At 55.5% G+C, this 21,131-nt stretch overlaps 1 protein-coding gene across 2 annotated transcripts; it reads right to left on the reverse strand.

Annotated features, from left to right (window-relative positions):
• Window positions 1-918: 918 nt before the first annotated feature.
• On the reverse strand, window positions 919-21,131 carry CACNB1 (calcium voltage-gated channel auxiliary subunit beta 1). Of its 2 annotated transcripts, XM_045986522.1 has the most exons (14): window positions 20,870-21,131; window positions 18,298-18,384; window positions 15,083-15,202; window positions 13,725-13,847; window positions 13,045-13,181; window positions 12,750-12,826; window positions 11,353-11,372; window positions 11,013-11,093; window positions 10,516-10,574; window positions 10,217-10,326; window positions 9,936-10,087; window positions 6,167-6,262; window positions 5,542-5,727; window positions 919-3,460 (listed from the first exon to the last, which is right to left on the reverse strand). In XM_045986522.1, exons 1-14 carry the CDS (start codon window positions 20,951-20,953, stop codon window positions 2,996-2,998), a joined length of 1,797 nt encoding a protein of 598 aa, XP_045842478.1. In that variant the 5' UTR covers window positions 20,954-21,131; the 3' UTR covers window positions 919-2,995. The 2 variants fall into 2 exon arrangements, with proteins under 2 accessions (XP_045842478.1, XP_045842480.1); XM_045986524.1 differs by lacking the exons at window positions 919-3,460; window positions 11,353-11,372 and adding an exon at window positions 12,180-12,334 and having other exon boundaries at window positions 5,369-5,727.

The raw sequence follows: 21,131 nt of genomic DNA on the forward strand, positions 1-21,131 counted from the left end.
TTCCTCTATGTCCGAGAAGACCGTCACCCACAGTTACCCCCAGACACATCCCTCTCTTTCACTGGCCACCACCAATTGCTCTCCAAGAGCGCTGGATTCTAACTGCTTGCTGTCTCTGGCAGCTACTGCCTCCTTTCCTATTCCACTGCTGTGGTCTAGTGCAGCCCCACCTTGTTTCTTACCCGGAGGACCGCAGCTGTGTCCAGGCTAGCCCCTCCAATCTATGCTCCAAACTGCAACCAAGACAACTTTGCCATTGCTGCTTACAAGCCTTCAATGTCTGCCCAGCGGCTTCAGGACAAAGCCCAGACTCCATCACATGACTCAATGCCCCCTGTGATCTGCTCCTGCTGACCCTTCTCTGACCACCACCTTGAGAGCACACTTTGCTGGTGAAGTACCAGGAACATGCCATGCATGTCACCTGCTTCCTCTGCCTTGAACACTTACTCCCTGCCCCCCACCCCCGCCGAGGTTAACTCTTAACCAGGCTTCTAGACTTCACTCAAGCCTCACCTCCTCGGAGAAGTCTCTCGTGACCTCCCCAGGCTAGGGGAATTTCCCCTCTACCAGGTTCCTGCAGAACTCAGTGCTTCTCCCAGCAGCGAGCTCACAGTGCTGTCCTGGTCGGTCTGTGGCTCCCTTTTAGACTTGTGCCTGGTACACGGTAGGTACTCAAATGTTCAATAAGTAAACACAGGAATAAACGATTGACTCCGTTGAAAGGCAGTGGGGTAAGAACACTAGGTTGGGAGGCAGAGACTGGACTCCAATCCCAGCAGTCTTTATCATCAACTCCCTAGGATCTTGGGCCAGCCACCTGACCTGTGGACTTAACCACTTCCTTTCCCTGGGTCTGCTAACTCCTCACCTGGAAGATCTAGATGGCTGCTGCCCTCTACACGCCCCCCCCCCCCACACATGCACTTAGGGCAAAAACATTCAGGTGAGGGACCCAGGAGCTCTAGTCCTCTAGGTCCACCACGCCAGAAACAAGGAGAGTGGAGAAATGGTTTGAGTGCCACGTGTGGCAGGATATACGGGCCGGCGGTGACAACAGTCCGGGGTCCACATCCTGCCAGCTGGTGATAACAGAACTGACACAGACACCTGCTGACTTTCTCACTCTTGATGTTATCGGGCTGGGGCTGGGGGGGCCCCCATTCTCTGCCCCCCAAAGTAGACCTCTTTCATCCCCCAAGCTGGTCAACCAGGGCATCAGTGGAGGAGGGCGCCGGACAGAACTCAGCCACTCTCTCTCAGGAGGTGCTGGTCAGCAGCTGAGCCCACAGGAGCAGAAAAACTGGATCTCACCCCCTGAGTAATGCCTGCGACACCCACTTCACCTCAGTCTTCCATTTTCTCAGGCTCTACTTATGGGGGAATGGGTAAGACTTGGGGCTGATGGGAAGCTGTGGCTGAAACGGGCCACATAGCTCCCATCAGCCTTGACCGTGATGCTCGAGAGCCGCAAAACAAAGCACTCTCTCCTGTTGAATAACCAGCTCCGGACCCAGCTTCCTCCCAGGCCCGCCCCTTCACACTCCCCAGCATGCAGCTCCCACTGGGGGCCAGGCTAGCCACATGGCAGGAACGAAGAACCAGGCTCAGGAGGCGGCTGCAAAGGACAGGACGGCGGTTTTATATGTGGCCAAATACTTCTAGGGGAGTACAGATGGACAGACAGACAGATGGGGGCACAAGACACCAGACAGGGAGGGAGGGAGGTTGGGCAGTGATGTCTTCTAACCAGTGAGTGGAAGCTGCACCCCACCCCCAGTGGGGGGGGTGGGACAACATTGGCACAGGAGGTGGCGAGACAGGCGTGAGGGGCCCATCCCTGAGGCGGGCAGCCGGGCAGGGCCCAGTCCTCGTTGGCACAATCGGCTCTCTCTGGCCCAGCTGGGTGCTGGGGAGGGGCAGGGCTGCTGGGCTGGAGGGATGCTAGGCTGAGGAACACTCAGGGGGACGGGGGGGGGGGGTACCAAGGCCTCTCCTGGGGGAGTGGACGTGGGTATAGGACAGGATCACAAGAGGCAAATAGAACAGCAGCAGCAGCCAAGCCCCCCAGGGGAGATCCGAGGTCCGGAGGTGACCCCTGGGGTGGTGCGGGCCTCTCCCCTGGGGCCTCCAGGTGATAGTGAAGGAGCAGTTTTTTGGTTTCAAAATGAGGCGGACTAGTGTTCCATGGGTGCCATACCCAGATGAAACGGGGTGGGGGGCTCAGACGCAGAGGGGCCCCCTCTTCTGATGGCAGTAGGCAAGGGAGGTTGTAGGCAAAGCTCATTCCTGGGTGGGCGAAGGCCGAGGCATGGATGTGGCGGGGTGGGTAGCAGGGTCTCTGGCTGCCTGCTCTTCAGGCGTCCGGGTCGGGCTCTGGCAGAGGTCAGGACATTTGATGCCTGCCACTCTCTACTCAGACCACTCCCCAAGACAAGCTCCCCATGGGGCTTCCATTCTCTACCTTTCACCCACCAGACAATGGTGCCAGGAAGCTGGGAGACAGGTGGGCACCGGGAGGGACCCTGGATCTGGGGTTTGGGGAAGACAGCCCTCATGGGAAGGAGTCTATGCTCTCCCTCTCCAGGAAAAGCCCCCTCACCCTTCCCAAATACTCCAGGTTGGGGAAAGAAAGGGCCACCCCATTTAGGACCCCTATATAGAGCCCCAAGTAGAAAGAGTTAAAGAAGTGCACCTTTTCTCTGGGAGTGAGGGGAGAGAGCCCCCTGAAGTCGGAGAAAGGGGACACTGCAGAAAGGTGGGCATCCCCCCATCCATCCACACCACGTAGGTGAAAACCTACAGCCAGGCTTTAAGGGAATCCCGGGAGCTAGAATGCTACCACGAAAGAAACCCCAAACACCCGGTGAAGGCATCTGAGAGGGAGACAGCGCCCCCTGGAGGAAAGATACACCCCCGGTGGTGAGCCCCTCTGTCCCTTACCTCCCCGGGGCTCAGGGCCCTTCCCCACCCCCCACCGCGTGGCCTCGATTTCTCAGCGGATGTAGACACCTCGCCCCCAGCCTTCCAGCTCATTCTTGTTGCGCCCCAAAACGGGACCCCCACCCTCGGCGCAGTAGCGGGCCTTATTCCGGCCCCGGTTCCGGTTGTCAGTCAGCTCCTCTTCATAATCTTCTTCCTCATCCTCCCAGGATCCCTGCCGGGCCGGTGGGGTGCTGCCCCCTGCAGGGTCTCCGAGCCCTGGCCCCTCTGAGGGGTCCGTTTCCATGTCCACACATGAGTCTCCCAGCTCCGTGTAGGCAGAGTTTCGGTTGCCAGAAGTGTCTGCATCAAACGTGTCTTGGCGAGACAGTGCCCGCAGGGTGCCTGCCCGGTCTGGTGGGTGGCTGCTGGGGTAAAGGCCTGGGGGCTGGCCCAGCTCCCCGGGGTACTCGTGCACGCTGGCGTGCTCCCCGGTGGCCCTCTCCAGCGACTGGTCCCCGGAAGGAAGGTAGGGTCCCTGGTTAGCAGACGGACAGCACACACCATGCAGATCAGGCAGGGGTGAGAAAGACACAACAAAGCAAGGCAGGTTAGTGATGGCACCAAGACATCCAGCCTGGCTAAAGGGGGTGGGCAGCTGGGCAAAGGGCTCTCCAGCACAGCCAGAGGACAGACCTCAGGGCCTTTGCTCCTCTACTGGGACAGGAGGCACCCAACCTTTGTAAGACATGAGGAGCCATGAACTCTTCCGGTAACCATGGTAGAAAGCCCATGAATAATTAGTCATTGCTTCCTCAATGCACGTCATTAATGCTGTCTTGGGCTAAATCATCATTAACAGCTCATTAGCATCGCCACTCGTTAGTGGTTGATTGAGTTAGTCACTGCCCCAATTTTCCAAATATACTAAGAGGACTGCAGCTTGAGCTCACTAACCCCAGCTCCTTCAGCTCAAACCAGACCCTAATCACAGGCTTCCACAGCCCCACGCCTCCCGCATCTATTCCCTAGCCAGAGGACAAAGTCTCCAAGATTGATAGGATTCCTGCCCTGACCCCAGCAAAAAACCAAAGCAGCATCCTGGGGAAAGCTGATGGGTCTCCACCCCCCACCCCCTCCACACACAACCCCTCCCCCTCCCCTGCCCCCAGAGACAATGAGGTGGCCCAACACCCTCAGGTCCAAATGCCACATAAAGGTGATCTGATGGTCACGGCCACCACAGAGGCAGCTGGGCAGGGTGCAAGAAGGGCTGGGTTCTAGTGTCATCCCCATCACTTCAAGCTGTGTGACCCTGAGCAAATGACTCTCCTCTCTATGACCAAGTTTCTCTGTGGTGGCATGATGGGGATTAGACCAGCAATTTCCAAGCTGTTCTCTGGAGACCGAAGGTGGCGAGAAGGGCACAGAAGTGCTTCAGGGGTCCGTGTGGAGGTGAAATGGAAGTCAAGCCACCAGCTCCCTCTGAGCAGAGCAAGGACACTTTATATACTGAGCTTCCTTATTAGTTTTAATGAAGGGGCACCTGAGTGGTTCAGTGGGTTAAGCCTCTGCCTTCGGCTCAGGTCATGATCTAAGGGTTCTGGGATTGAGCCCTGCATTGGGCTCTCTGCTCACCAGGGAGCCTGCTCCCCCCGCCCACATGCCTCTCGGCCCACTTGTGATCTTTCTCTCTGTCAAACAAATAAAAAAATATTTTAAAAAAGAAGAAGTTGTTTCAATGAACAAATGAGCTCTGTTACTGAAAACAAATCTGAAAAGCAATGGTCTTAGAATGATTTCATGGCTTTCTCCTGGCTCTAATCTAGAACCAAATACTTAATGGTGTGAGCTCAGAGATGGGAAGCAGCTCCCAAGGGAGGAGGTCCAGCCTAGGGCAGGGCCCCCATAGGAGGGCCTTTCCCGGAATCTCTTTCACTGGGAGAAGGATGGAAGGTAGGGCATCAACTCATACAAGATGCTTCATTCTGGGTCCCCTCTCAGGAAACTTCTGGGATTAGGGCTCTGAGAGAAGGGACAGTTTCTCTGGGTTAAATGGCCCTTGCTCTGTTGGGTCTAAAATGGGGGGGAGGGGGCACCTGGCTGGCTCCCTTGGTAGAGCATGCAACTCTTGACCTCAGGGTTGTGAGTTCAAGGCACACTTTGGGTGTAGAGTTTACTTAAAAAATAATAATAAATTTAAAAAATAAAAACAAAATGGCTGTGAAGTCCAGTGAAGGAAAATATCAGTCTTCCATGTTTTTCTCCTAATCACCTGTCTTATAACAATGCCCCAATCAGTCCTCATATCCAAAAGCCCTTAGGGCAGCAGCTGTAGTCCTATGGGACAGGCCAGGCCCAGGGAGGCACCCCCCGTCCCATCCCATCAAAAACCACAGACACCAGAAGCTGCCACTCACCACATTTTTTACAAAATAAACCTCTTCCCTTCTTCCCCATGTTCCCTGAGCTCCAATTCCGAGGCTTGGGCAGGAGGGGAGATGGGTGGGACACCTACATGGCATGCTCCTGCTGCTGGGGCACGGACCTGGCCCGCTGTGAGGCCTCCAGCCCACCCCAGAAGCTGAGATTTCTCCTGAGTGAGGTGAGCACCTGTACCTGGAGGTTGGAGACAGGGGCAGGGCTGGCGGCCAGAGCTGCAGTAGCCATGGTACGGTTCAGCAGCGGATTGGGCGGAGTGCTGCTGGGCGGGTGTGTGGCCTTCCAATAGGCTTCCAAATATTCGGCCAAGTGCTCACAGGCATCCTCCAATTGGTTCTCGTCCAAGATGATGTCAAACATTTCCTGCGGAGGCGGGGTTAGGGGCGGGGCTGGGATGAGCCGGGCTTGACCGAGGGGGTGAGGGTGTGGCCTAGGTGCAGTGGGTGGAGTCAAAGGGTTGAAGGACAAAGTTAAAAAGAAACCTCTGGATGTCCAGGAAGAGGACGACTCTCAGATATAGACACTGGCAGAACTACAAAAGGTCTTGACACCCAGACAGTCCAACCCTCTCGTCTTAGATATAAGGCAACCAAGTCTGGAGGCCGGCTTGACGCCCCACACAGAAGTGGGCTTCTGGGGCTCAAAAGCCATCTCTGACTGCCTGTCCGGCGCTCTTTTCCCGGAAGACCAGTTCACTCCCATAGACCCCACCCTGGTGCTCCTGGTCACTCTGTCTCTCATGCAGGCCAGAGGAAACAGGAGAACCCAAATATCCCCCCTTTCCCAGGGTCTGGGCACTCACGGGGGGACACTGCGCCAGCTTCTCTGAGGCCGCTATTTGGACATTGAGGTGTTTGGATTGAGACTTCCCTCGGGACTTGATGAGCCTCTGAAGTACCTGGTTTTGGGGGAGAGAAGAGGGGCTAGAGGGATCTCGCAGTGCACCACGTCAGAGAAGCAGGTCCTGGTGGAGCCAGCGTGTCAGGGCTGGGGAGGGAGGGAGGGACGCTAGATGACTCTCAGCCCTGACCGCCTCTTCCGAAATGACCTTGCCAGGCCTGTGTCCATCCTAACACAATGCTCAGGCTCTCTCCTGGGTCTCATGCCAGCCTCTCCTCGGAAGTGGCTCCCTGAAAGGCAGTGATTCACCTTCCTGATCCCTGTCATCCTTACAGCCTTCGCTGTCCAAGCAGGCATCCCACGGGAACAGCGACAGCCATCTCTGATGGGACACTTGTTGCAAACAGGCGCTGTTCTGTGCTTTCCACATGAAAAGCTGGTTTAGTCCTGATAATATCTCACGAGGGAGCCACTATTATTATTCTCATCTCCACAGCAGTAATGATAATGGTAATAATAACTAAACAGAAAGCCATGACCTTCACTAAATGATCAAATTTAATGTCACCAACGACACAACAGACACCTCGCGCCTCTTGAAAGACACGTCACACCAAAATGCAAAACCTAAGCCTCATCGCAAGCATACATCAAGCAAACCCACGCTGAGAACAGTCTACAAATTCTGTGGTCTGTACTCTTCAAAAACAGCTGCGTCGGGGGCGCCTAGGTGGCTCAGTGGGTTAAAGCCTCTGCCTTCGGCTCGGGTCGTGATCCCAGGGTCCTGGGATGGAGCCCCACATCGGGCTCTCTGCTCCACAGGGAGCCTGCTTCCTCCTCTCTCTCTGCCTGCCTCTCTGCCTAGTTGTGATTTCTCTCTGTCAAATAAATAAAATATTAAAAAAAAAAACAAAAACAGCAGTGTCGTAAAAATCCAAGAAAGGCTGGGGAACTGTTCCGGTTTAAGAATGTGAAAGAGAGGGGCTCCTGGGTTAAGTGGGTTAAGCATCTGCCTTTGGCTCAGGGCATGATCTCGGGGGCCTGGGATTGAGCCCAAAGTAGAGCTCTCTGCTCAGCGCAGAGTCTGCTTCTCCCTCTCCCTCTGCCTCTCTGCCTCCCACTGCTTGTGCTCTCTCTCTCTCTCTCTCTCATTCGAGCTCTTTCTCGTTCAAATACATAAATAAATCTAAAAAAAAAAAGAATGTTAAAGAGATAAAGCAACTAAATATAACACGTGATCCTGGATTCAGGGAGAAACTGCCATAAAGAGCATTATTGGGGCAACTGAAAAATGAAGGACTAAAATATTTCTGGAATTTGACAACTGTACTGTGGTGATGTAGATTAATGTCCTTGGTTCTTAAGAAACACAGGTTGAAATACTTAGGAATAAAGACATGGTATGGTATCTTCAACCTACTCTCAAATGATTCATAAGGAAAAAATATATATAAATACACATATACATAACACATACATAAAGCAAATGTGGCAAAATGTTCACAATTAGTGAATCTGAAGAAAACTAAGTAATATACTTTAAATGGCTGAATTGAATGGTGTGTGAATGATCTCAATAAAGCAGTTTAAAAAATTACTGAATCTGAGTGAAGGGCATTCAAAGAATGGTAGTTCCTGGTACTATTCTGGCAACCCTTCTCTAGATTTGGAATTATTTCAAAACAAAAATCTTTAAAAAGGGGGGTGGGGTGCCTGGTGACTCAGTCCAGCATCTGCCTTTGGCTCAGGTCATACCAGGGTCCTGGGATCAAGCCCCGCATTGGGCTCCCTGCTCGACAGGAAGCCTGCTTCTCCCTCTCCCACTCCCCCTGCTTGTGTTCCCCCTCTCTCTGTCAAATAAATAAACAAAATCTTTAAAAAGAGAAGAGAAAAAGGGCGCCTGGGTGGCTCAGTGGGTTAAAGCCTCTGCTTTTGGCTCAGGTCATGATCCCAGGATCCTGATCGAGCCCCTCATCGGGCTCTCTGCTCAGCAGGGAGCCTGCTCGCCCCTCTCTCTGTCTCTCAAATAAAAAGTAAATAAAATCTTGGGGCACCTGGGTGGCTCAGTGGTTTAAGCCGCTGCCTTCGGCTCAGGTCATGATCTCAGGGTCCTGGGATCGAGTCCCGCATCGGGTTCTCTGCTCGGCAGGGAGCCTGCTTCCCTCTCACTCTCTCTGCCTGCCTCTCTGCCTACTTGTGATCTCTCTCTCTCTCTCTCGCTCGCTGTCAAATAAATAAATAAATATCTTAAAAAAAAAAAGTAAATAAAATCTTAAAAAAAGAAAAGAAAAGAAAAACAGTGCTTAGTAGGTCCGGGTGTTCTGCATGCTTAATCCACTTATGTCATCCTCACAACCACCACATGAGGATCCCTATTTTGCAGGCGAGGAAACAGGCACAGAGAAGTTAGGTGACTTTGCCAAAAGAGCACAGAGTGAGGAGTAGCAGTGCTGGTTCTTTTGGTTGCCCTGGTTCCAGAGTCCCCACCCTTCACCTCGGTCAGTGCCCCTGGGAGAAATGAAGGATCAGTCACTTCCAGCTCACAAAGTGTTTTTGTATCCATAACTATCCATTAACTCATTAGATCTTTCCAACCAACCCAGGAAGGACTTCAATCCTATCTTCCCCTTTCTACTCCTTAGAAACTTAGGACTCAGAAAGGTCAGGATACCTGGGTGTTCCGCTCATAGGGTGTGTTCCAAAATGGGAACAGTTTTTTTTTTTTTTTCTTTTAATATTGTATTTATTTATTTGACAGAGAATGACACACTGAGAGAGGAAACACAAGCAGGGGGAGTGAGAGAGAGAGAAGCAGGCTTCCCACAGAGCAGGGAGCCCAAAGGGGCTCGATCCCAGGACCCTGGGATCATGACCTGAGTTAATGACTGAGCCACCCAGGCTCCTCTAAAATGGGAACAATTATCACCCTTGGCTGTCAGTCATGAATCAGACAGAACTCGGGGCTCTTTCCATCATTACCTGAAATCCCCTCAACAATAACAAGGGAGGGAGTTTAATTCCCATTTTACAGGTGAAGAAATTGAGGCTCAGAGGCCAAATAAATCCTCCAGAGATCCCAAGCTCAGTAACAAAACAACCACCAAACAAACAACAAAAGTGAATGAATGAATGAATGAATGAACGAGTAAGTCAACCAGGGCAAAGGCTTGAACCTAATGCTATTTTCTCACTTCATATCCTTCACCTGAACTCGCCCTCCATGTTTCTCAAACCCCCACTAACGCCTAGGAGAGGAAACTCACAAAGCTGCAACACTAAAAAGAAGTAAATCAGCCTTCCTCCCAATTCATCTCTATCAAGGTCCAAGCGAGGACAATGCAGCAAAAAGGGACAAAATCAAATGACAGAAAAGACCTCCCAACTGCCAAGTGGTTGGGTGACACTGTGACCAAAAAAAAGCACAGTTTTCTGGACCAAGGCTGGGAGGTCAACCAGAGTGGAGACAGGGGGCTGGCCTGCATGACCCTACCATGATACTTATACCAGCTAATACATGATGGGGCACATCATACCAGACCCTTTGCTAAGTGTTAAGCATTCACGTTAGGTTCGATTTTCACAATGTCCATTTGATGGAGTTTTACAGAGGAGGAAAATAAGGCTCAGGGAGATTGGGTCACACAGTTAATAAGCAGTTGCCGGGACTGAAATACAGGCCACCCAACTCCAGAGCACTCCTGTCCCCACTAGGGTCAGGCTCTCACACCTACCTTTGGAGAGGTGATCTTGATGTAAACAATGATGGGAGCCAGTGAGGTCTTGGAGAGCTGGGCTGGGTGGTTGATGGTGTCAGCATCCAAAGCGACCAACTGAAGGGTCCGGGCCAGCTCGAAGATTCGCTCGATCTCGCTCTGAACCTCAGCTGCGGGGCACGGAGTCACGGGGAAGGGGGAATGTAGGGGGGGCCTCCCCCAAGAGGCAACGGACAATCCAACCCTTCTGGAGATGCACCCCCTCCACCCTCCCCTCCTACACCGCAGGGTGGGCTCACCCAGGCTGGAGCGTGTGTTGGAGCGCTCAATGATGATGTGTTTGCTGGGGTTGTTGAGGACCGAGCGCTTAGCCAGCGAAATGTCCGCTGTCACACGAGTGATGGAGATCCTGAGGGATGGAGCAAGGGGAATAGGGGGTCAGGGTGGGCTCGAGTGCCCTGCCCATGCCCCCAGGCTCCAGGCCTGCCTCCTAGATTTCAGTCCAAGGAAGCCCAGGATCATCATTCAAACCCACCCTGCCCATCCCCAGCAGCAGAGGACCACAGTGGGAGTGCGGAGCCAGCTCCCAGGGTCTTACCTGCCATCAAATCGATGCTTCAAGAAGTCAAATAAAGCTTTCTGCATCATGTCTGTAACCTGAGGTTGGGGGTTGGGGTGGGGGAGGAAGTCAGGTGTTTAAAGCCACTCAGGAAGGGTCGGCTGCTAAGTACGTACACCCTCACATTCCATTTTCTTCTTTAATTTCTGAGATAAATGGGCCTCTGGGGAAAGTGGGGGGTTCCTTCTGGGTCTGAGGAACTTCCAATGGGGTCTCTGATTCCAAAGGTTCTTCTAGATGGATTCTCTGGGAAGACCCTTCTCAGGGGTGTCTTGGGGGAGGCACACTGGACCCTTCTGGGTCTCCCTGTGGGTCAGGCCCCTTTGGGGGCTTCTCTGAAGGTCTGTAGCCTTCTGGAGAGATACCCTGGGAATCTGGGCCCTTCCAGGGGATCTCCCTGGAGTCTGAACCTTTCTGTAGCATCTTTCTAAAGGTCTGTGCCCCCTCTGGGTCCACTCCCCTCTATGGGCTCCTACCTCGTAGCCCTTGAGCGACGGTCCCACCAGGACGATGGGTCTCATGGAAGGTACCACGTCATAGGGGGGCACATGCTCTGTCTGAGGTGGAAGCAGGGAGGGGAACCCCACAGTGGAGATGGCATTAGCCCCTCTTCCCCAGCCTCCAGGCTCCCCCATGCATCCTCTCCTCCCCCTGCTCCCAGAGCCCAGATGTAGGGGATCAGGAGGGATGGCCAAGGAGAATCAGGGTGAGGGAAATGGGGGGGTGGGTGGGGAGGGCACGAGAATGGGTGTTAGAAGGTCCCACTAGCTCATCCCAGGGGGTGGGGAGGGGGACACAGAAAGCTGTGATACTCACCGACTTCTGCTTCTGTTTGGCTGGGTCCAGAGATTGCCAAAAGTGGGGAGCAGGGGAGAGAGGGGAGGGCACCCAGGCAGGGGCAGAGGGCAAGGAAGGAGCCAGGACAAGAGAGGGAGGGAGAGCGGGCAGACGAGGAGAGATAACAAGGCATGCGTGTTAGTGACAGACAGAGCCAGAGAGAGGGGACGGGACCCCGTGCCAAGGGGGAGTCAGAGATGGCCCAAGATCAGGGCTGGGAGAAGGACTGACAGTCAGTCCAGTGGACCTGGGAATATTCTGACATGCCCTTCCCCTTTCTGGGTCTTGGGAAAAGTTCTGGAAAGGGTGACAGCCTGTAATTTGGTCCCCATCTCCTGCCTCTAGCGCAGTCCAACCTGCCCATTGTAAGCGTTCCTTAAACTGTCCCGCTGTGCAGCCAGTGTGCCCACCCTAGCCCCACGGAGTCCAAAAAAGATAAAGAGGGGTCACCGTTCCACTCTCCCCATCACACGTGGGGGTGGAGGGCAGACACGGAACATCCCAGTTTCATTACCACCAGCCCCTGCTTCCCGTAGTGCTGGGGCAAGAGGGTACAGCCTTCCAAGGGAAGGGGTTCTTCAACTGCAGGAAACATTCCTTCCTGGGGGTGGGCCAGGGTGGGCTGGTGCGTGAAGCTGGACATGCCCATTCCTGGTGCCACGCCAGCCCTCCCGGCTCCTTGGTAGGAGGCCCTGCCCCCCAAAGAACCGAGCCAGAGCTGCATGTGAATCTGTTCTGGCCCCTTCCACTGCCAAAGACCTGGGCCCTGACCCCCTGCCCTCTTGCCAGAACCCAGCAAGAATTACCTTCTTGAAGAAGGGGATGCGTTTGCCATGGGGTGGCGGGGTGGTCACACTGCTAACACTAGTCTTGGCAGAGCCGCTCTGCTCCCCGAGCTCTGCCTCCTCGTCCTCTAGCTCTAGGGGGTCTAGTTCAAAGGCTAAGTTAGTCATCTCATTACCTGGACCGCAGTCAGGAGAGAGGAGGGAGGCGAGGTGGGGAGGAGTGGATGGACATGGAGACACAAGTACAGAAGGCAGGGATGGGATGGGGAAAAAAGAAAGAAGAAGAGGTGAATGGAACAGAGCTAGAAGAAATGAATGGGGATGGGGCAGGGGAGTCAGGCAGAGAGATGGAGCTCCCGAAGAAAGGGGAAGGAGAGACATGAGAGAATGGGCACCGACAGGCCCAGCATGGGGGGGGTGTCCTACTCTTCAGGAGGGGGGCGGGGGGTACCGCTGGGTGTGTTTGGAGGATTCAGGACTCGGGTGCCCCCTACTGCACGGAAAGGAGAGGACAGGCAGTGCGGAGACCACCCCACCCAGGAGCTCCCCTGCCCCACCCCCGCAGTTCCCTAAGGTGGCAGCAGCTCTTACCACTGGCAGGGGGCGTGGGGCGGCGGGTGCCAGTCACCACGTCTCCTAGGCTGGAACTGGAGTTGTCACCTGATTTGCTGTGTGGGCAGAGAGGCAAACGGAGCTGTGAGCGGAGGGGGTGGGCGTGAGGGCGGGGGAAGCCTGTTCTCTCACAGGCTGCCTGACCCCCACTCCCTTTGGAGATTCTCCAGCCCCACGGGTGACACCCGCAGGCGGCTGGGCCCTCGGGGCAAGTGGTCAACCCTTGCGCCTGAGTCCCAGCTGGAGGGCCCCCTTGCGGTCCCCAGCTAAACACCTGGAGCTGAGGCGGTTCTGGCGCAGCTTCTGTTCCTGCAGGAGGCGCAGGCTGTCCAGCTTGACGGGGCTGGGGATGAAGCCAACCTCACAGCCCTCCTTCACCAGTCGTCCGATCCACCAGTCGTTATTATATTTCTGCGGACAGCCACAGCAGGTGGGGTGGGAGAGACCAATAGGGAGCTTGGAGGGACAAGTCAGCAGCCACCCTAGGGGGAACCACCCCGGGACCTGCCAAGCCTCCTCAGGGGGTGGCACCCCCCCCTGCAAAGAGCCAGGCCCCAGGTCTCAGAACAACCCCGGGACCTGTATCCACTCAGGCCACAGATCACCCCACACCCAGCAGGTCCTCATCCCACCATGGGCTCACGGCACCCTGGAAAGGCAGGAAGAGGAGCAAATGGTGACACCCACATGTGCCTGCACTCTGCCACTCCCCTTACAGATCTCCCAAACCCTCTCGAAAGCCGTGTGACCTCGGCATCACCACCCCATTTTACCACTGCAAGTTAGAGGCTCAGAGAGGGGAAGAGATTTCTCTAAGGTCACACAGCAGATTCAGCCAAGCTCTGCTAGGCTCAGAAGTCTTTTTCCGCTAGAGCTCCAGCTGCCCCTCTCCTGGTACCCGCTACCCTGCACCCCTCCGTCCCCACCCTTCCAGACTCCAAGTGCTCTCTCCACCTCTTTGATGTGCAGGAAGTCCTTGGGCTCGAAGGTGATGGCCACTCCCTGCACTGGCACCTCATCCCCAGGAGATGGGTTGTAGCCGACATTTGTCCGCACAGCAAACGCCACAGGCTTGGTCTAGAGGTGCACAGGGAGAATGACAACAGGAGGGTTAAGCCATGATGTACTGTACAGGATGCGGATGATATGGAGGTTTTCTGTGTTGATCGTTAGAAAGTATACTGAATTGTTTAAGTAGTTTTCCTGTATATATGTTAAATTTCAGAGTTAAAAAAAAAAATAGAGGGGCGCCTGAGTGGCTCAGTGGGTTAAAGCTTCTGCCTTCGGCTCAGGTCATGGTCCCAGGATCATCGAGCCCTGCGTTGGGCTCTCTGCTCGGCGGGGAGCCTGCTTCCTCCACTCTCTGCCTGCTTGTGATCTCTGTCTGTCAAGTAAATAAATAAAATCTTTAAAAAAAAATAGAATTTGGCCTTCTCAGAATGGAGGGGGCCACTGGAGATTGGACGTAGTAGCCTGGAATGACATCTGGAAAGAATATTAGTAATAATAATAATAATAACTGCAGTTACATTTACTGTGCCAGGGCCTGTGTTACATGTTTTACAAGCATTACCTCATTTATTCACCACAAAAGCTTTAGGAAGTTAACTACTAGGAGCACGTTCAGTCAGTGGAGCATACGACTCTCGATCCCGGGGTTGTGAGTTTGAGCCCCATATTGGGTGTAGAGATTATTTAAAAAAAAAAAAATTAAATTAAATCTTAAAAAAATTTTTAAAAGGGAGGTCTGGGTCGCTTAGTCATTAAGCATCTGCCTTCAGCTCAGGTCATGATCCCAGGGTCCTGGGATCGAGCCCTGCATTGGGCTTCCTGCTCGGCAGGAAGCCTGCTTCTCCCTCTCCCACTCCCCCTGCTTGTGTTCCCTCTCTTACTCTGTCTCTCTCTGTCAAATAAATAAAATCCTTATAAATAAATAAATGTTAACTACTATTATTATCTTCATCTTAATGAATGAGGAGACCAAAGTTCAGGAAGGCTAAGCAGCTCGCTTGAGATCACGCAGCTAATGAGGATCAGCCCAGGACACACTGGACTCCAGAAAGAAGTGGAGAGTCTCAAGTTTCTATTACGTGGGGCAACACTATTAAGCACCTATTATACATACTACACAAGAAGGCAAGTAGTATAGCCCACATTTTACAGCTGTAAGACAAGAGCACATCGAGGCCTTGGGGAATACCAGTTGAGAAGTGTCAGGGCCAAAACTTGACCCTGGGTCTGTTCAGCCCATCTCTAAGGCCTGGGATGGGGGAAATAGCGCCAGCACAGTCCCCTGACTCTGTATTTCTCACCTTGGCTTTCTCGAGCTGGGCTAATGCCTGGCGCTCTGCCTCCTTCCTTAGGGCTTCCCGGTCTTCCTCCAGAGACACATCAGAGTCCGAGGGTCGGCTGGTGTAGGACTCCGCCGAGCCCTAAAAACAGACCAGGCTGACTCAGGGCCCACACTGCCTCCTGGTTCCTAGGTCTTGGAAGGCACAGAGGGGCCACCCATCATGGATCCCTCAAGCCCCAGCCACCCCAGCGTGATGCCACAAGGGCTAGGAAAAGGTGGTACTTAGATGAGAGGAACCAGGGACTGAGATTGGCAGGCCCCTGGGAAAACTGTGGCCCTAGGAAGGGCGACAGCAGCAAGCAGGGGGTTAAAGCAGGTCCCAGGACAGCTGCTTGGGGCCCAGGGAGGGGTGGGAACCTGATAGGGGCACAGTGCAGGGGAGGAGTGCCAGGGGACGAGTCTCCACTCCCTGTTCCTCCTTCCCTCCCCTGTCCCCAAGACCACACGGGCTGAGACGGACTCAGGAGAACCCCACTGAGTCCTTCCAGGGACAGTAGCCACTGGCACAGGCCTGAGTTCTCGGCACCATTGGCAGCGGGCAGCCTGCTCTGCAGGATGGGGACACCAAAAATTTTGCTATCTTCTGCTCAAAGGTGAGAGGAGATAAAATCCTACTTCCCTGGCCAGAATCAGAGGAACCCCAATCCTCAGTCTCTTACAAGATCTAAAAAGAGAACCCAAGATTCCTAGGGTAGTGCAGGCAAAAGAGGCAGGTGAAGAACAGAACATGGGGCAGGCCTTGCTTTGATACTAGGGCTGCTGGCTACTAGGGTCTCAGCAGATCCACAAGTCTGGCTATGCCAGGAAGCTGGCCTTGACCATGTGGACCATCCCAGAGCACCAGGAATTCCCTCAGGGATGCAGGTGCGTGGGTGAGACCCAAGGTGTCAATGAACATGCTTATTCACGGACGTGCTTGGGTGTGCAACTTCGAGTGCATTTAGGAGGGTGTTCCCCAGTATGTGCTGGATATGCACAACTGAATGCAGACAGGTGCACCTAAGCGCGGCTGGGAGGCGGCGGGCGGGGGGGACCCTAGGTGTGAATGTCCCTGACTGTGTGGGGCCCATGAGGGCAGGAGCCAGGAGGTGCGCATCTGTGTCACTACACAAATGGGGTGGTGCGGGGACAGGGGGAGAAGGGGATGCGGAGGAAGAGCTGGACTACACCCACGTGGGGGGTCTTTCCTGAGGCCATGAAAGGGTCACTTGGCCAGGAATGCCTGGGGGACCTGGGAAAGGGAGTAAACAAAGTCCCAACTTCCCCAGAGGGTCCTGTCATTAGCTAGGGAGGCTGCCCACTCCATTCCCAGCCAAATCACAAAAATGGGAGACTTGTGAAGGTGCAAGATTGGGGTAGGGCGGGGTCACTAACAAGAGCCGGAAAAGACAAAAGTGAAGGACGGTGAAAACCAGCTCATCTCCACTCTCCACCCGTCCTGATGACAGCACTAAGAATCAGGGAGACAGATGCCCAGAGAGCGGGAGAAACAGACCCAGAGACAGCGTGGCAGACAGGCATTTACTGATCCTTACAGAGATGCGCGCGCGCACACGCATGCACACACGCACGCACACGTGCAGACACACGCACGCGCACGCAGTAGACATATCAGAAATGGCAGGAGCAGGGTAACAGCGAGGAGGCAAGGAGACAGGCTAGAGTGAGGGTTCCCCCATCAGCTTTCCCTTTGGGCCTGCTCCCACCCACCCCGACTCCCACCCCATCCCTAGCTCACCACTACGAGGGTCCGGCTGGGCGCCTCCATCCCGGCGCCCTCAGTGCCTGGCCCTGCCGGCCTAGGGGGTGGCCTAAACTGCCCGTTCCCCCGGGGGCTCAGGTTACAAGCAGAGTTGCTACATGTGCAAACTGCTAGGGTATATTTAGCTCAGAGATGTGGCAAGGCCTGCCCCCCCCCCAACTCCCTGCCACCTACTAGGGGTCAGAGCTAGGGAGCTGAGAGGAGGAAGGACTGAAGGCTGGGGGTCTGATGCCCTTGGGGGGGGAGAGCGGGCAAACACTGAATGAAGGAACCAAAGGTTCTTTTCTGTCAAGAGGAGTTACACTGAGCATAGCGTCATTCCTCCCGGCTCTGTCCCTGGCCCAGTCCTGCAACAGGAGGGATGAGGAAAAGACTGAAGAAAGGACTTCCTGTCTGTCTGTGTACTTAGAAGATGATGGGATGAAGGGCTCCTTGTCTGACCCTCTCAAGTCCGGCCCGGGCTAACATGTGCCGAGTGTTGTGGAGACAGAAGAGTCACAACGGGCCTCATTCCACAACCTGGACTCAGCCGGTGGGTGTGCCTGGCGCCACCCTCTCTATCCAGCCTGAGGAGGTGGGGGGCTGACCTCCCTTGACCTCCCTGCTGTCCTCTGCCCTCACATGCCCTGCCCATTTCCCCTTTTGACATACTCCCTTTCCTCGTTTGATCCCAAGCCTCTCTCGCCTTTTTTGGGTACCAGGTTTTGTTGAGATGCTCTGTAGTCATAGCAACCACATGGTTCTCTGGCTGCCTCTCCCTGAGCCTGAGATGGCCTGGGGTTGAGAGTGAGAACAGAGAGGAGAATGGCATCTTCCTGACTGAGGAAAGACCCCAGAAAGCTATCCAGCCTCCTGCAGCCAGGGGTGCTGAGCTATAGTCCTCTCTAAAACCAACCCCCTCCTGCCCTCACACCCTCCAACACACTTTCTCTTTGCATAGTCAAGAACAGTCAGCTGGACGGGCAGGAGGGCGTTTCCTCCTTGCCATACTTCACCGGGGCTCCAGGGACCCAAAGGACCTGGCTCCTCATCTCTTAGGCTCTGCCTCTAACCCACGCTGTCACAGGTTCTGGGGGAGGACATGGAAGCAGACAGCCGGCAGGGGGAGTGGGTGACAGCCCGAAGCAAGCTAGAAGGAGGCAGGCCAGGCTGTCCCTGAATGAGATGACGCAGGCAGGCAGCAGGGGCTGGTGCCTGGAGCTGGGGGAGGGGCAGGGCGGGGGCTGAGGGAGTGGGTGCAGGCTGACAGTGTGTGTAGGAGAGGTCACCGGGGGAAGGGTGATGGGGTGGTTCCGGCCAGGTGACAAATGACAGGGAGAGGGTGCCTGGAGAAAAACCTCAGCCCCAGCTCACCAATGCTGGTCTCCACCAAGCAGCCCACCTCCTTCCTCTCAGCCCAGCCTCCCCATTACCTGGCGGACAAAACTGTTGGACGTGGTATCCGAGGACGTGCTCCCATCCGACCTTTTGAACCGCCCTTTCCTCTTGCTGTATTTACCCTGGGGAAGCCAGGAATGGACAGGAGTGGAATCAGAAAGGGCCGTTCCCAACCCTCATCCCATCAGGCCCAGAGCTTACAGCCAAGCTTTGGGAATATCATTCCCTGATCTGAGCAGCCCCACCCCCCATCTTCTTCCAGAGATGGTACAGCCCGGGGGGAGGGAGGGCCCAGACCACAGCCTTGGGGTGGGGGGACAGTGGGAGAGAACCTTAGGAAGCACACCCAGAAACCCCCAAACCAAGCCAGAGAGACTGGGAACAGGGAGGCACTGAGAAGCTGGAGACTCATTAGGCAGCAAAGCTAATTAAGATGCTGGGCAGGCTGCAGAGTCCTCCGGGGAAGGGAGAGGCTGCCTGCAGTGTGAGGGGGGCAGAGAGAGCTGGGGAAAGTCCCCCGCCCTTTCCCCCTCCGCTGGAGCAGAGGGGGGCTGATTGTGCCTGTGGCCCCCAGAGTGACAAGGAATCGCCAACCTGGGCCCAGCTTGGCTTATCCTGAACCCAAATCTTGCCTTCATTTTTCCGCAGAGTGGGGAGGGGAGTGGCAGCTCTCAGTTCTTGGAGACCCAAAACCAGATTTCTGGGGAAGGGGGGCCCAAGAGATGGGGCATGGAACTGTATTTGGAAAGGAAACATCTAACCCCAACCCAGCCCAGAATCATGGGGATAGGTTTAACAACACAGCCCCCCTCCCCACCAGCACCAGCAGGACTGTTTCTCAGGCCCCTCTTCATCATCACGGTGGTCATACCTCTCCCCAAGGGGGAGAGGACTCAAGCTTCCACTCTCTAACCCCCAGCAGCCACTGCCCATAGCCAATTCCCACCAGGCTGCATCAATCTGAATGCTCCTTGGCCCTGCCCCAAGACAAGACTAGGACACAGCCCCCACAAGGCCCGGGGGTAGGCTAGCTCAGCCTCACTGGCTGGGCTTCTGGCTTGGGTGGAGCGGACACTGCCTGACCTCTCGAGCAGCCACACATTCAGGTATTTCCAGGCCTCCTGTCAAGGGGGCTCATCCTTGCCTTCCCTAACTCACATACACTTGGCCCCAGGCCAGTCCAGAGTGTGCTGGGGAGAGATGATGGGGGCGTTCAGGCCCTCCAGACCCTTGCTCCCAGCCCCTATCCTAAGAGTTCCTTTGCCCAAGAAGCTAGATAAGACATGATCAGACTGGGGGCTCTGGTTCCTTGGGCCTGAGTACAAGAAGGAGCATGGGTAGATGGGAGAGAAAGGTATCTGGGAACCCTTCAAAATTCCTCCCTCCCAGCCCCTTCTCTCAAACCAAACACACACCCGACCTCTAGGACTGAGGATTCTTACAAACTTAAGAGAATCCTCCAGTGAGCCCCTGACTCTCTTTCACACCATCACCACCACCCCAGGATGGAAAAAGGGAGTGGCACCCAGAGAGACAAGGGACAGCTGAAAGGAAGGCCCCAGTCAGCTGCCTCCCAGGCTCCAAGGGGCTGAGGGTGGAGAAGGGAGGTATTTTTAGGTCTAACCTGACCCCCCCACCACATGCCCATCAACCACATTATCATGGTGGTTTCAGTTGCTCCAGGCTGGTCACAGCAAGAAAAGAGTTAATGGTATCCTACCCTTGGGATGTTGCCAGATTGGAGAATGGCCTTGTCCCAGAGAAATCCCTTCGCGCGACCACCCTAGACTCTGACCAGTCACCCCAGACCCTGCTGGTCACTCCGTGGGCCGCACCACACCCAAGAACACCCCTTCCTGGGGATAACCCGAGGTACCCGCAAAGTATGACTGGGGGTGGGCCGCAGACACCCCCCCCAATCCCCAGGTAACAGGGCTTTCTCCCCTCCAGGACAGTGAGTTGGCATCCATCCAACTTTCCAAACTTTGGAGGCGTTTTCTAAGGCTGGGGAGGGGAGAGGGGTGGAGAAGGAAAGATAACGTGGGTGTTGGGGGAGGGAAGGCGGTCCAACAGGAGGATGTAGCTGAGGTGCCAGGATGGGGGCCTAGCCCGGGGCCGGCCCCTTCCCCACCCTCGAAAGGCCCGTGTCTGCGGCTCCGAAGGCCTGCTGGCACCGCCCCGACCACCGCCACGGCCATCTCCAAGTGCCACCCCCGCCCCACCCACCCCCGCCTGGCGCCCCCCGAACGTGCTCTGCGTCGCCCCCTTGCTTGAGCTCTCTCTCTAGCCTCCCTCAACCCCTGGATGCCCCGCCAGCACCCCCACTCTCCAGCCCGGGAGCCAGTACCAGAGCAGCAGGGACACTGACGCGAGGGAGCGGAGGCGAGGGTGACAGGCGGCCCGACCGCCCCCTCCCCGCTCCGCCAAACCGCAGCCCAACTCCAGGCCAAGCGCCCATCAATCATTAACCGGCAGGGACTGGGGGCGCGCAGGCGCCCCTCGCCCCTCCGCGCCGGGCACATAACTCCTTCCCTGCGTCCCTTGAGCCGACCCCACAAGGTCCGCGGGAGCGGTCCCCTGCTCTCGGGCCCGGCCACCACACCTCACCTGCGGGCTGGGGTCGAACACCTCCATGGGGATCTCCTGGGAGGGTGGGTAAGGGCTCCGGGACATGCTGGTCTTCTGGACCATGGAGAGGAGCCTCCCCTCCGGCCGCCGGTCCGGCCCAGCCCGGCGCCCTCAGCGCATGAGAGAGGCCGTCGGAACCGAGAGCAGCGCAGCGCAGCCGGTGCCCGCTCCAGCCACCTGGCCCGGCCTTCGGCAGCCCTCTTCCTGCCTCGCGTCCCTCCTCCCGCTCTCTCCTCTGCCG

Source organism: Meles meles, chromosome 18 (genome assembly GCF_922984935.1).
Source record: "Meles meles chromosome 18, mMelMel3.1 paternal haplotype, whole genome shotgun sequence".
NCBI classification, from domain to species: domain Eukaryota; kingdom Metazoa; phylum Chordata; class Mammalia; order Carnivora; family Mustelidae; genus Meles; species Meles meles.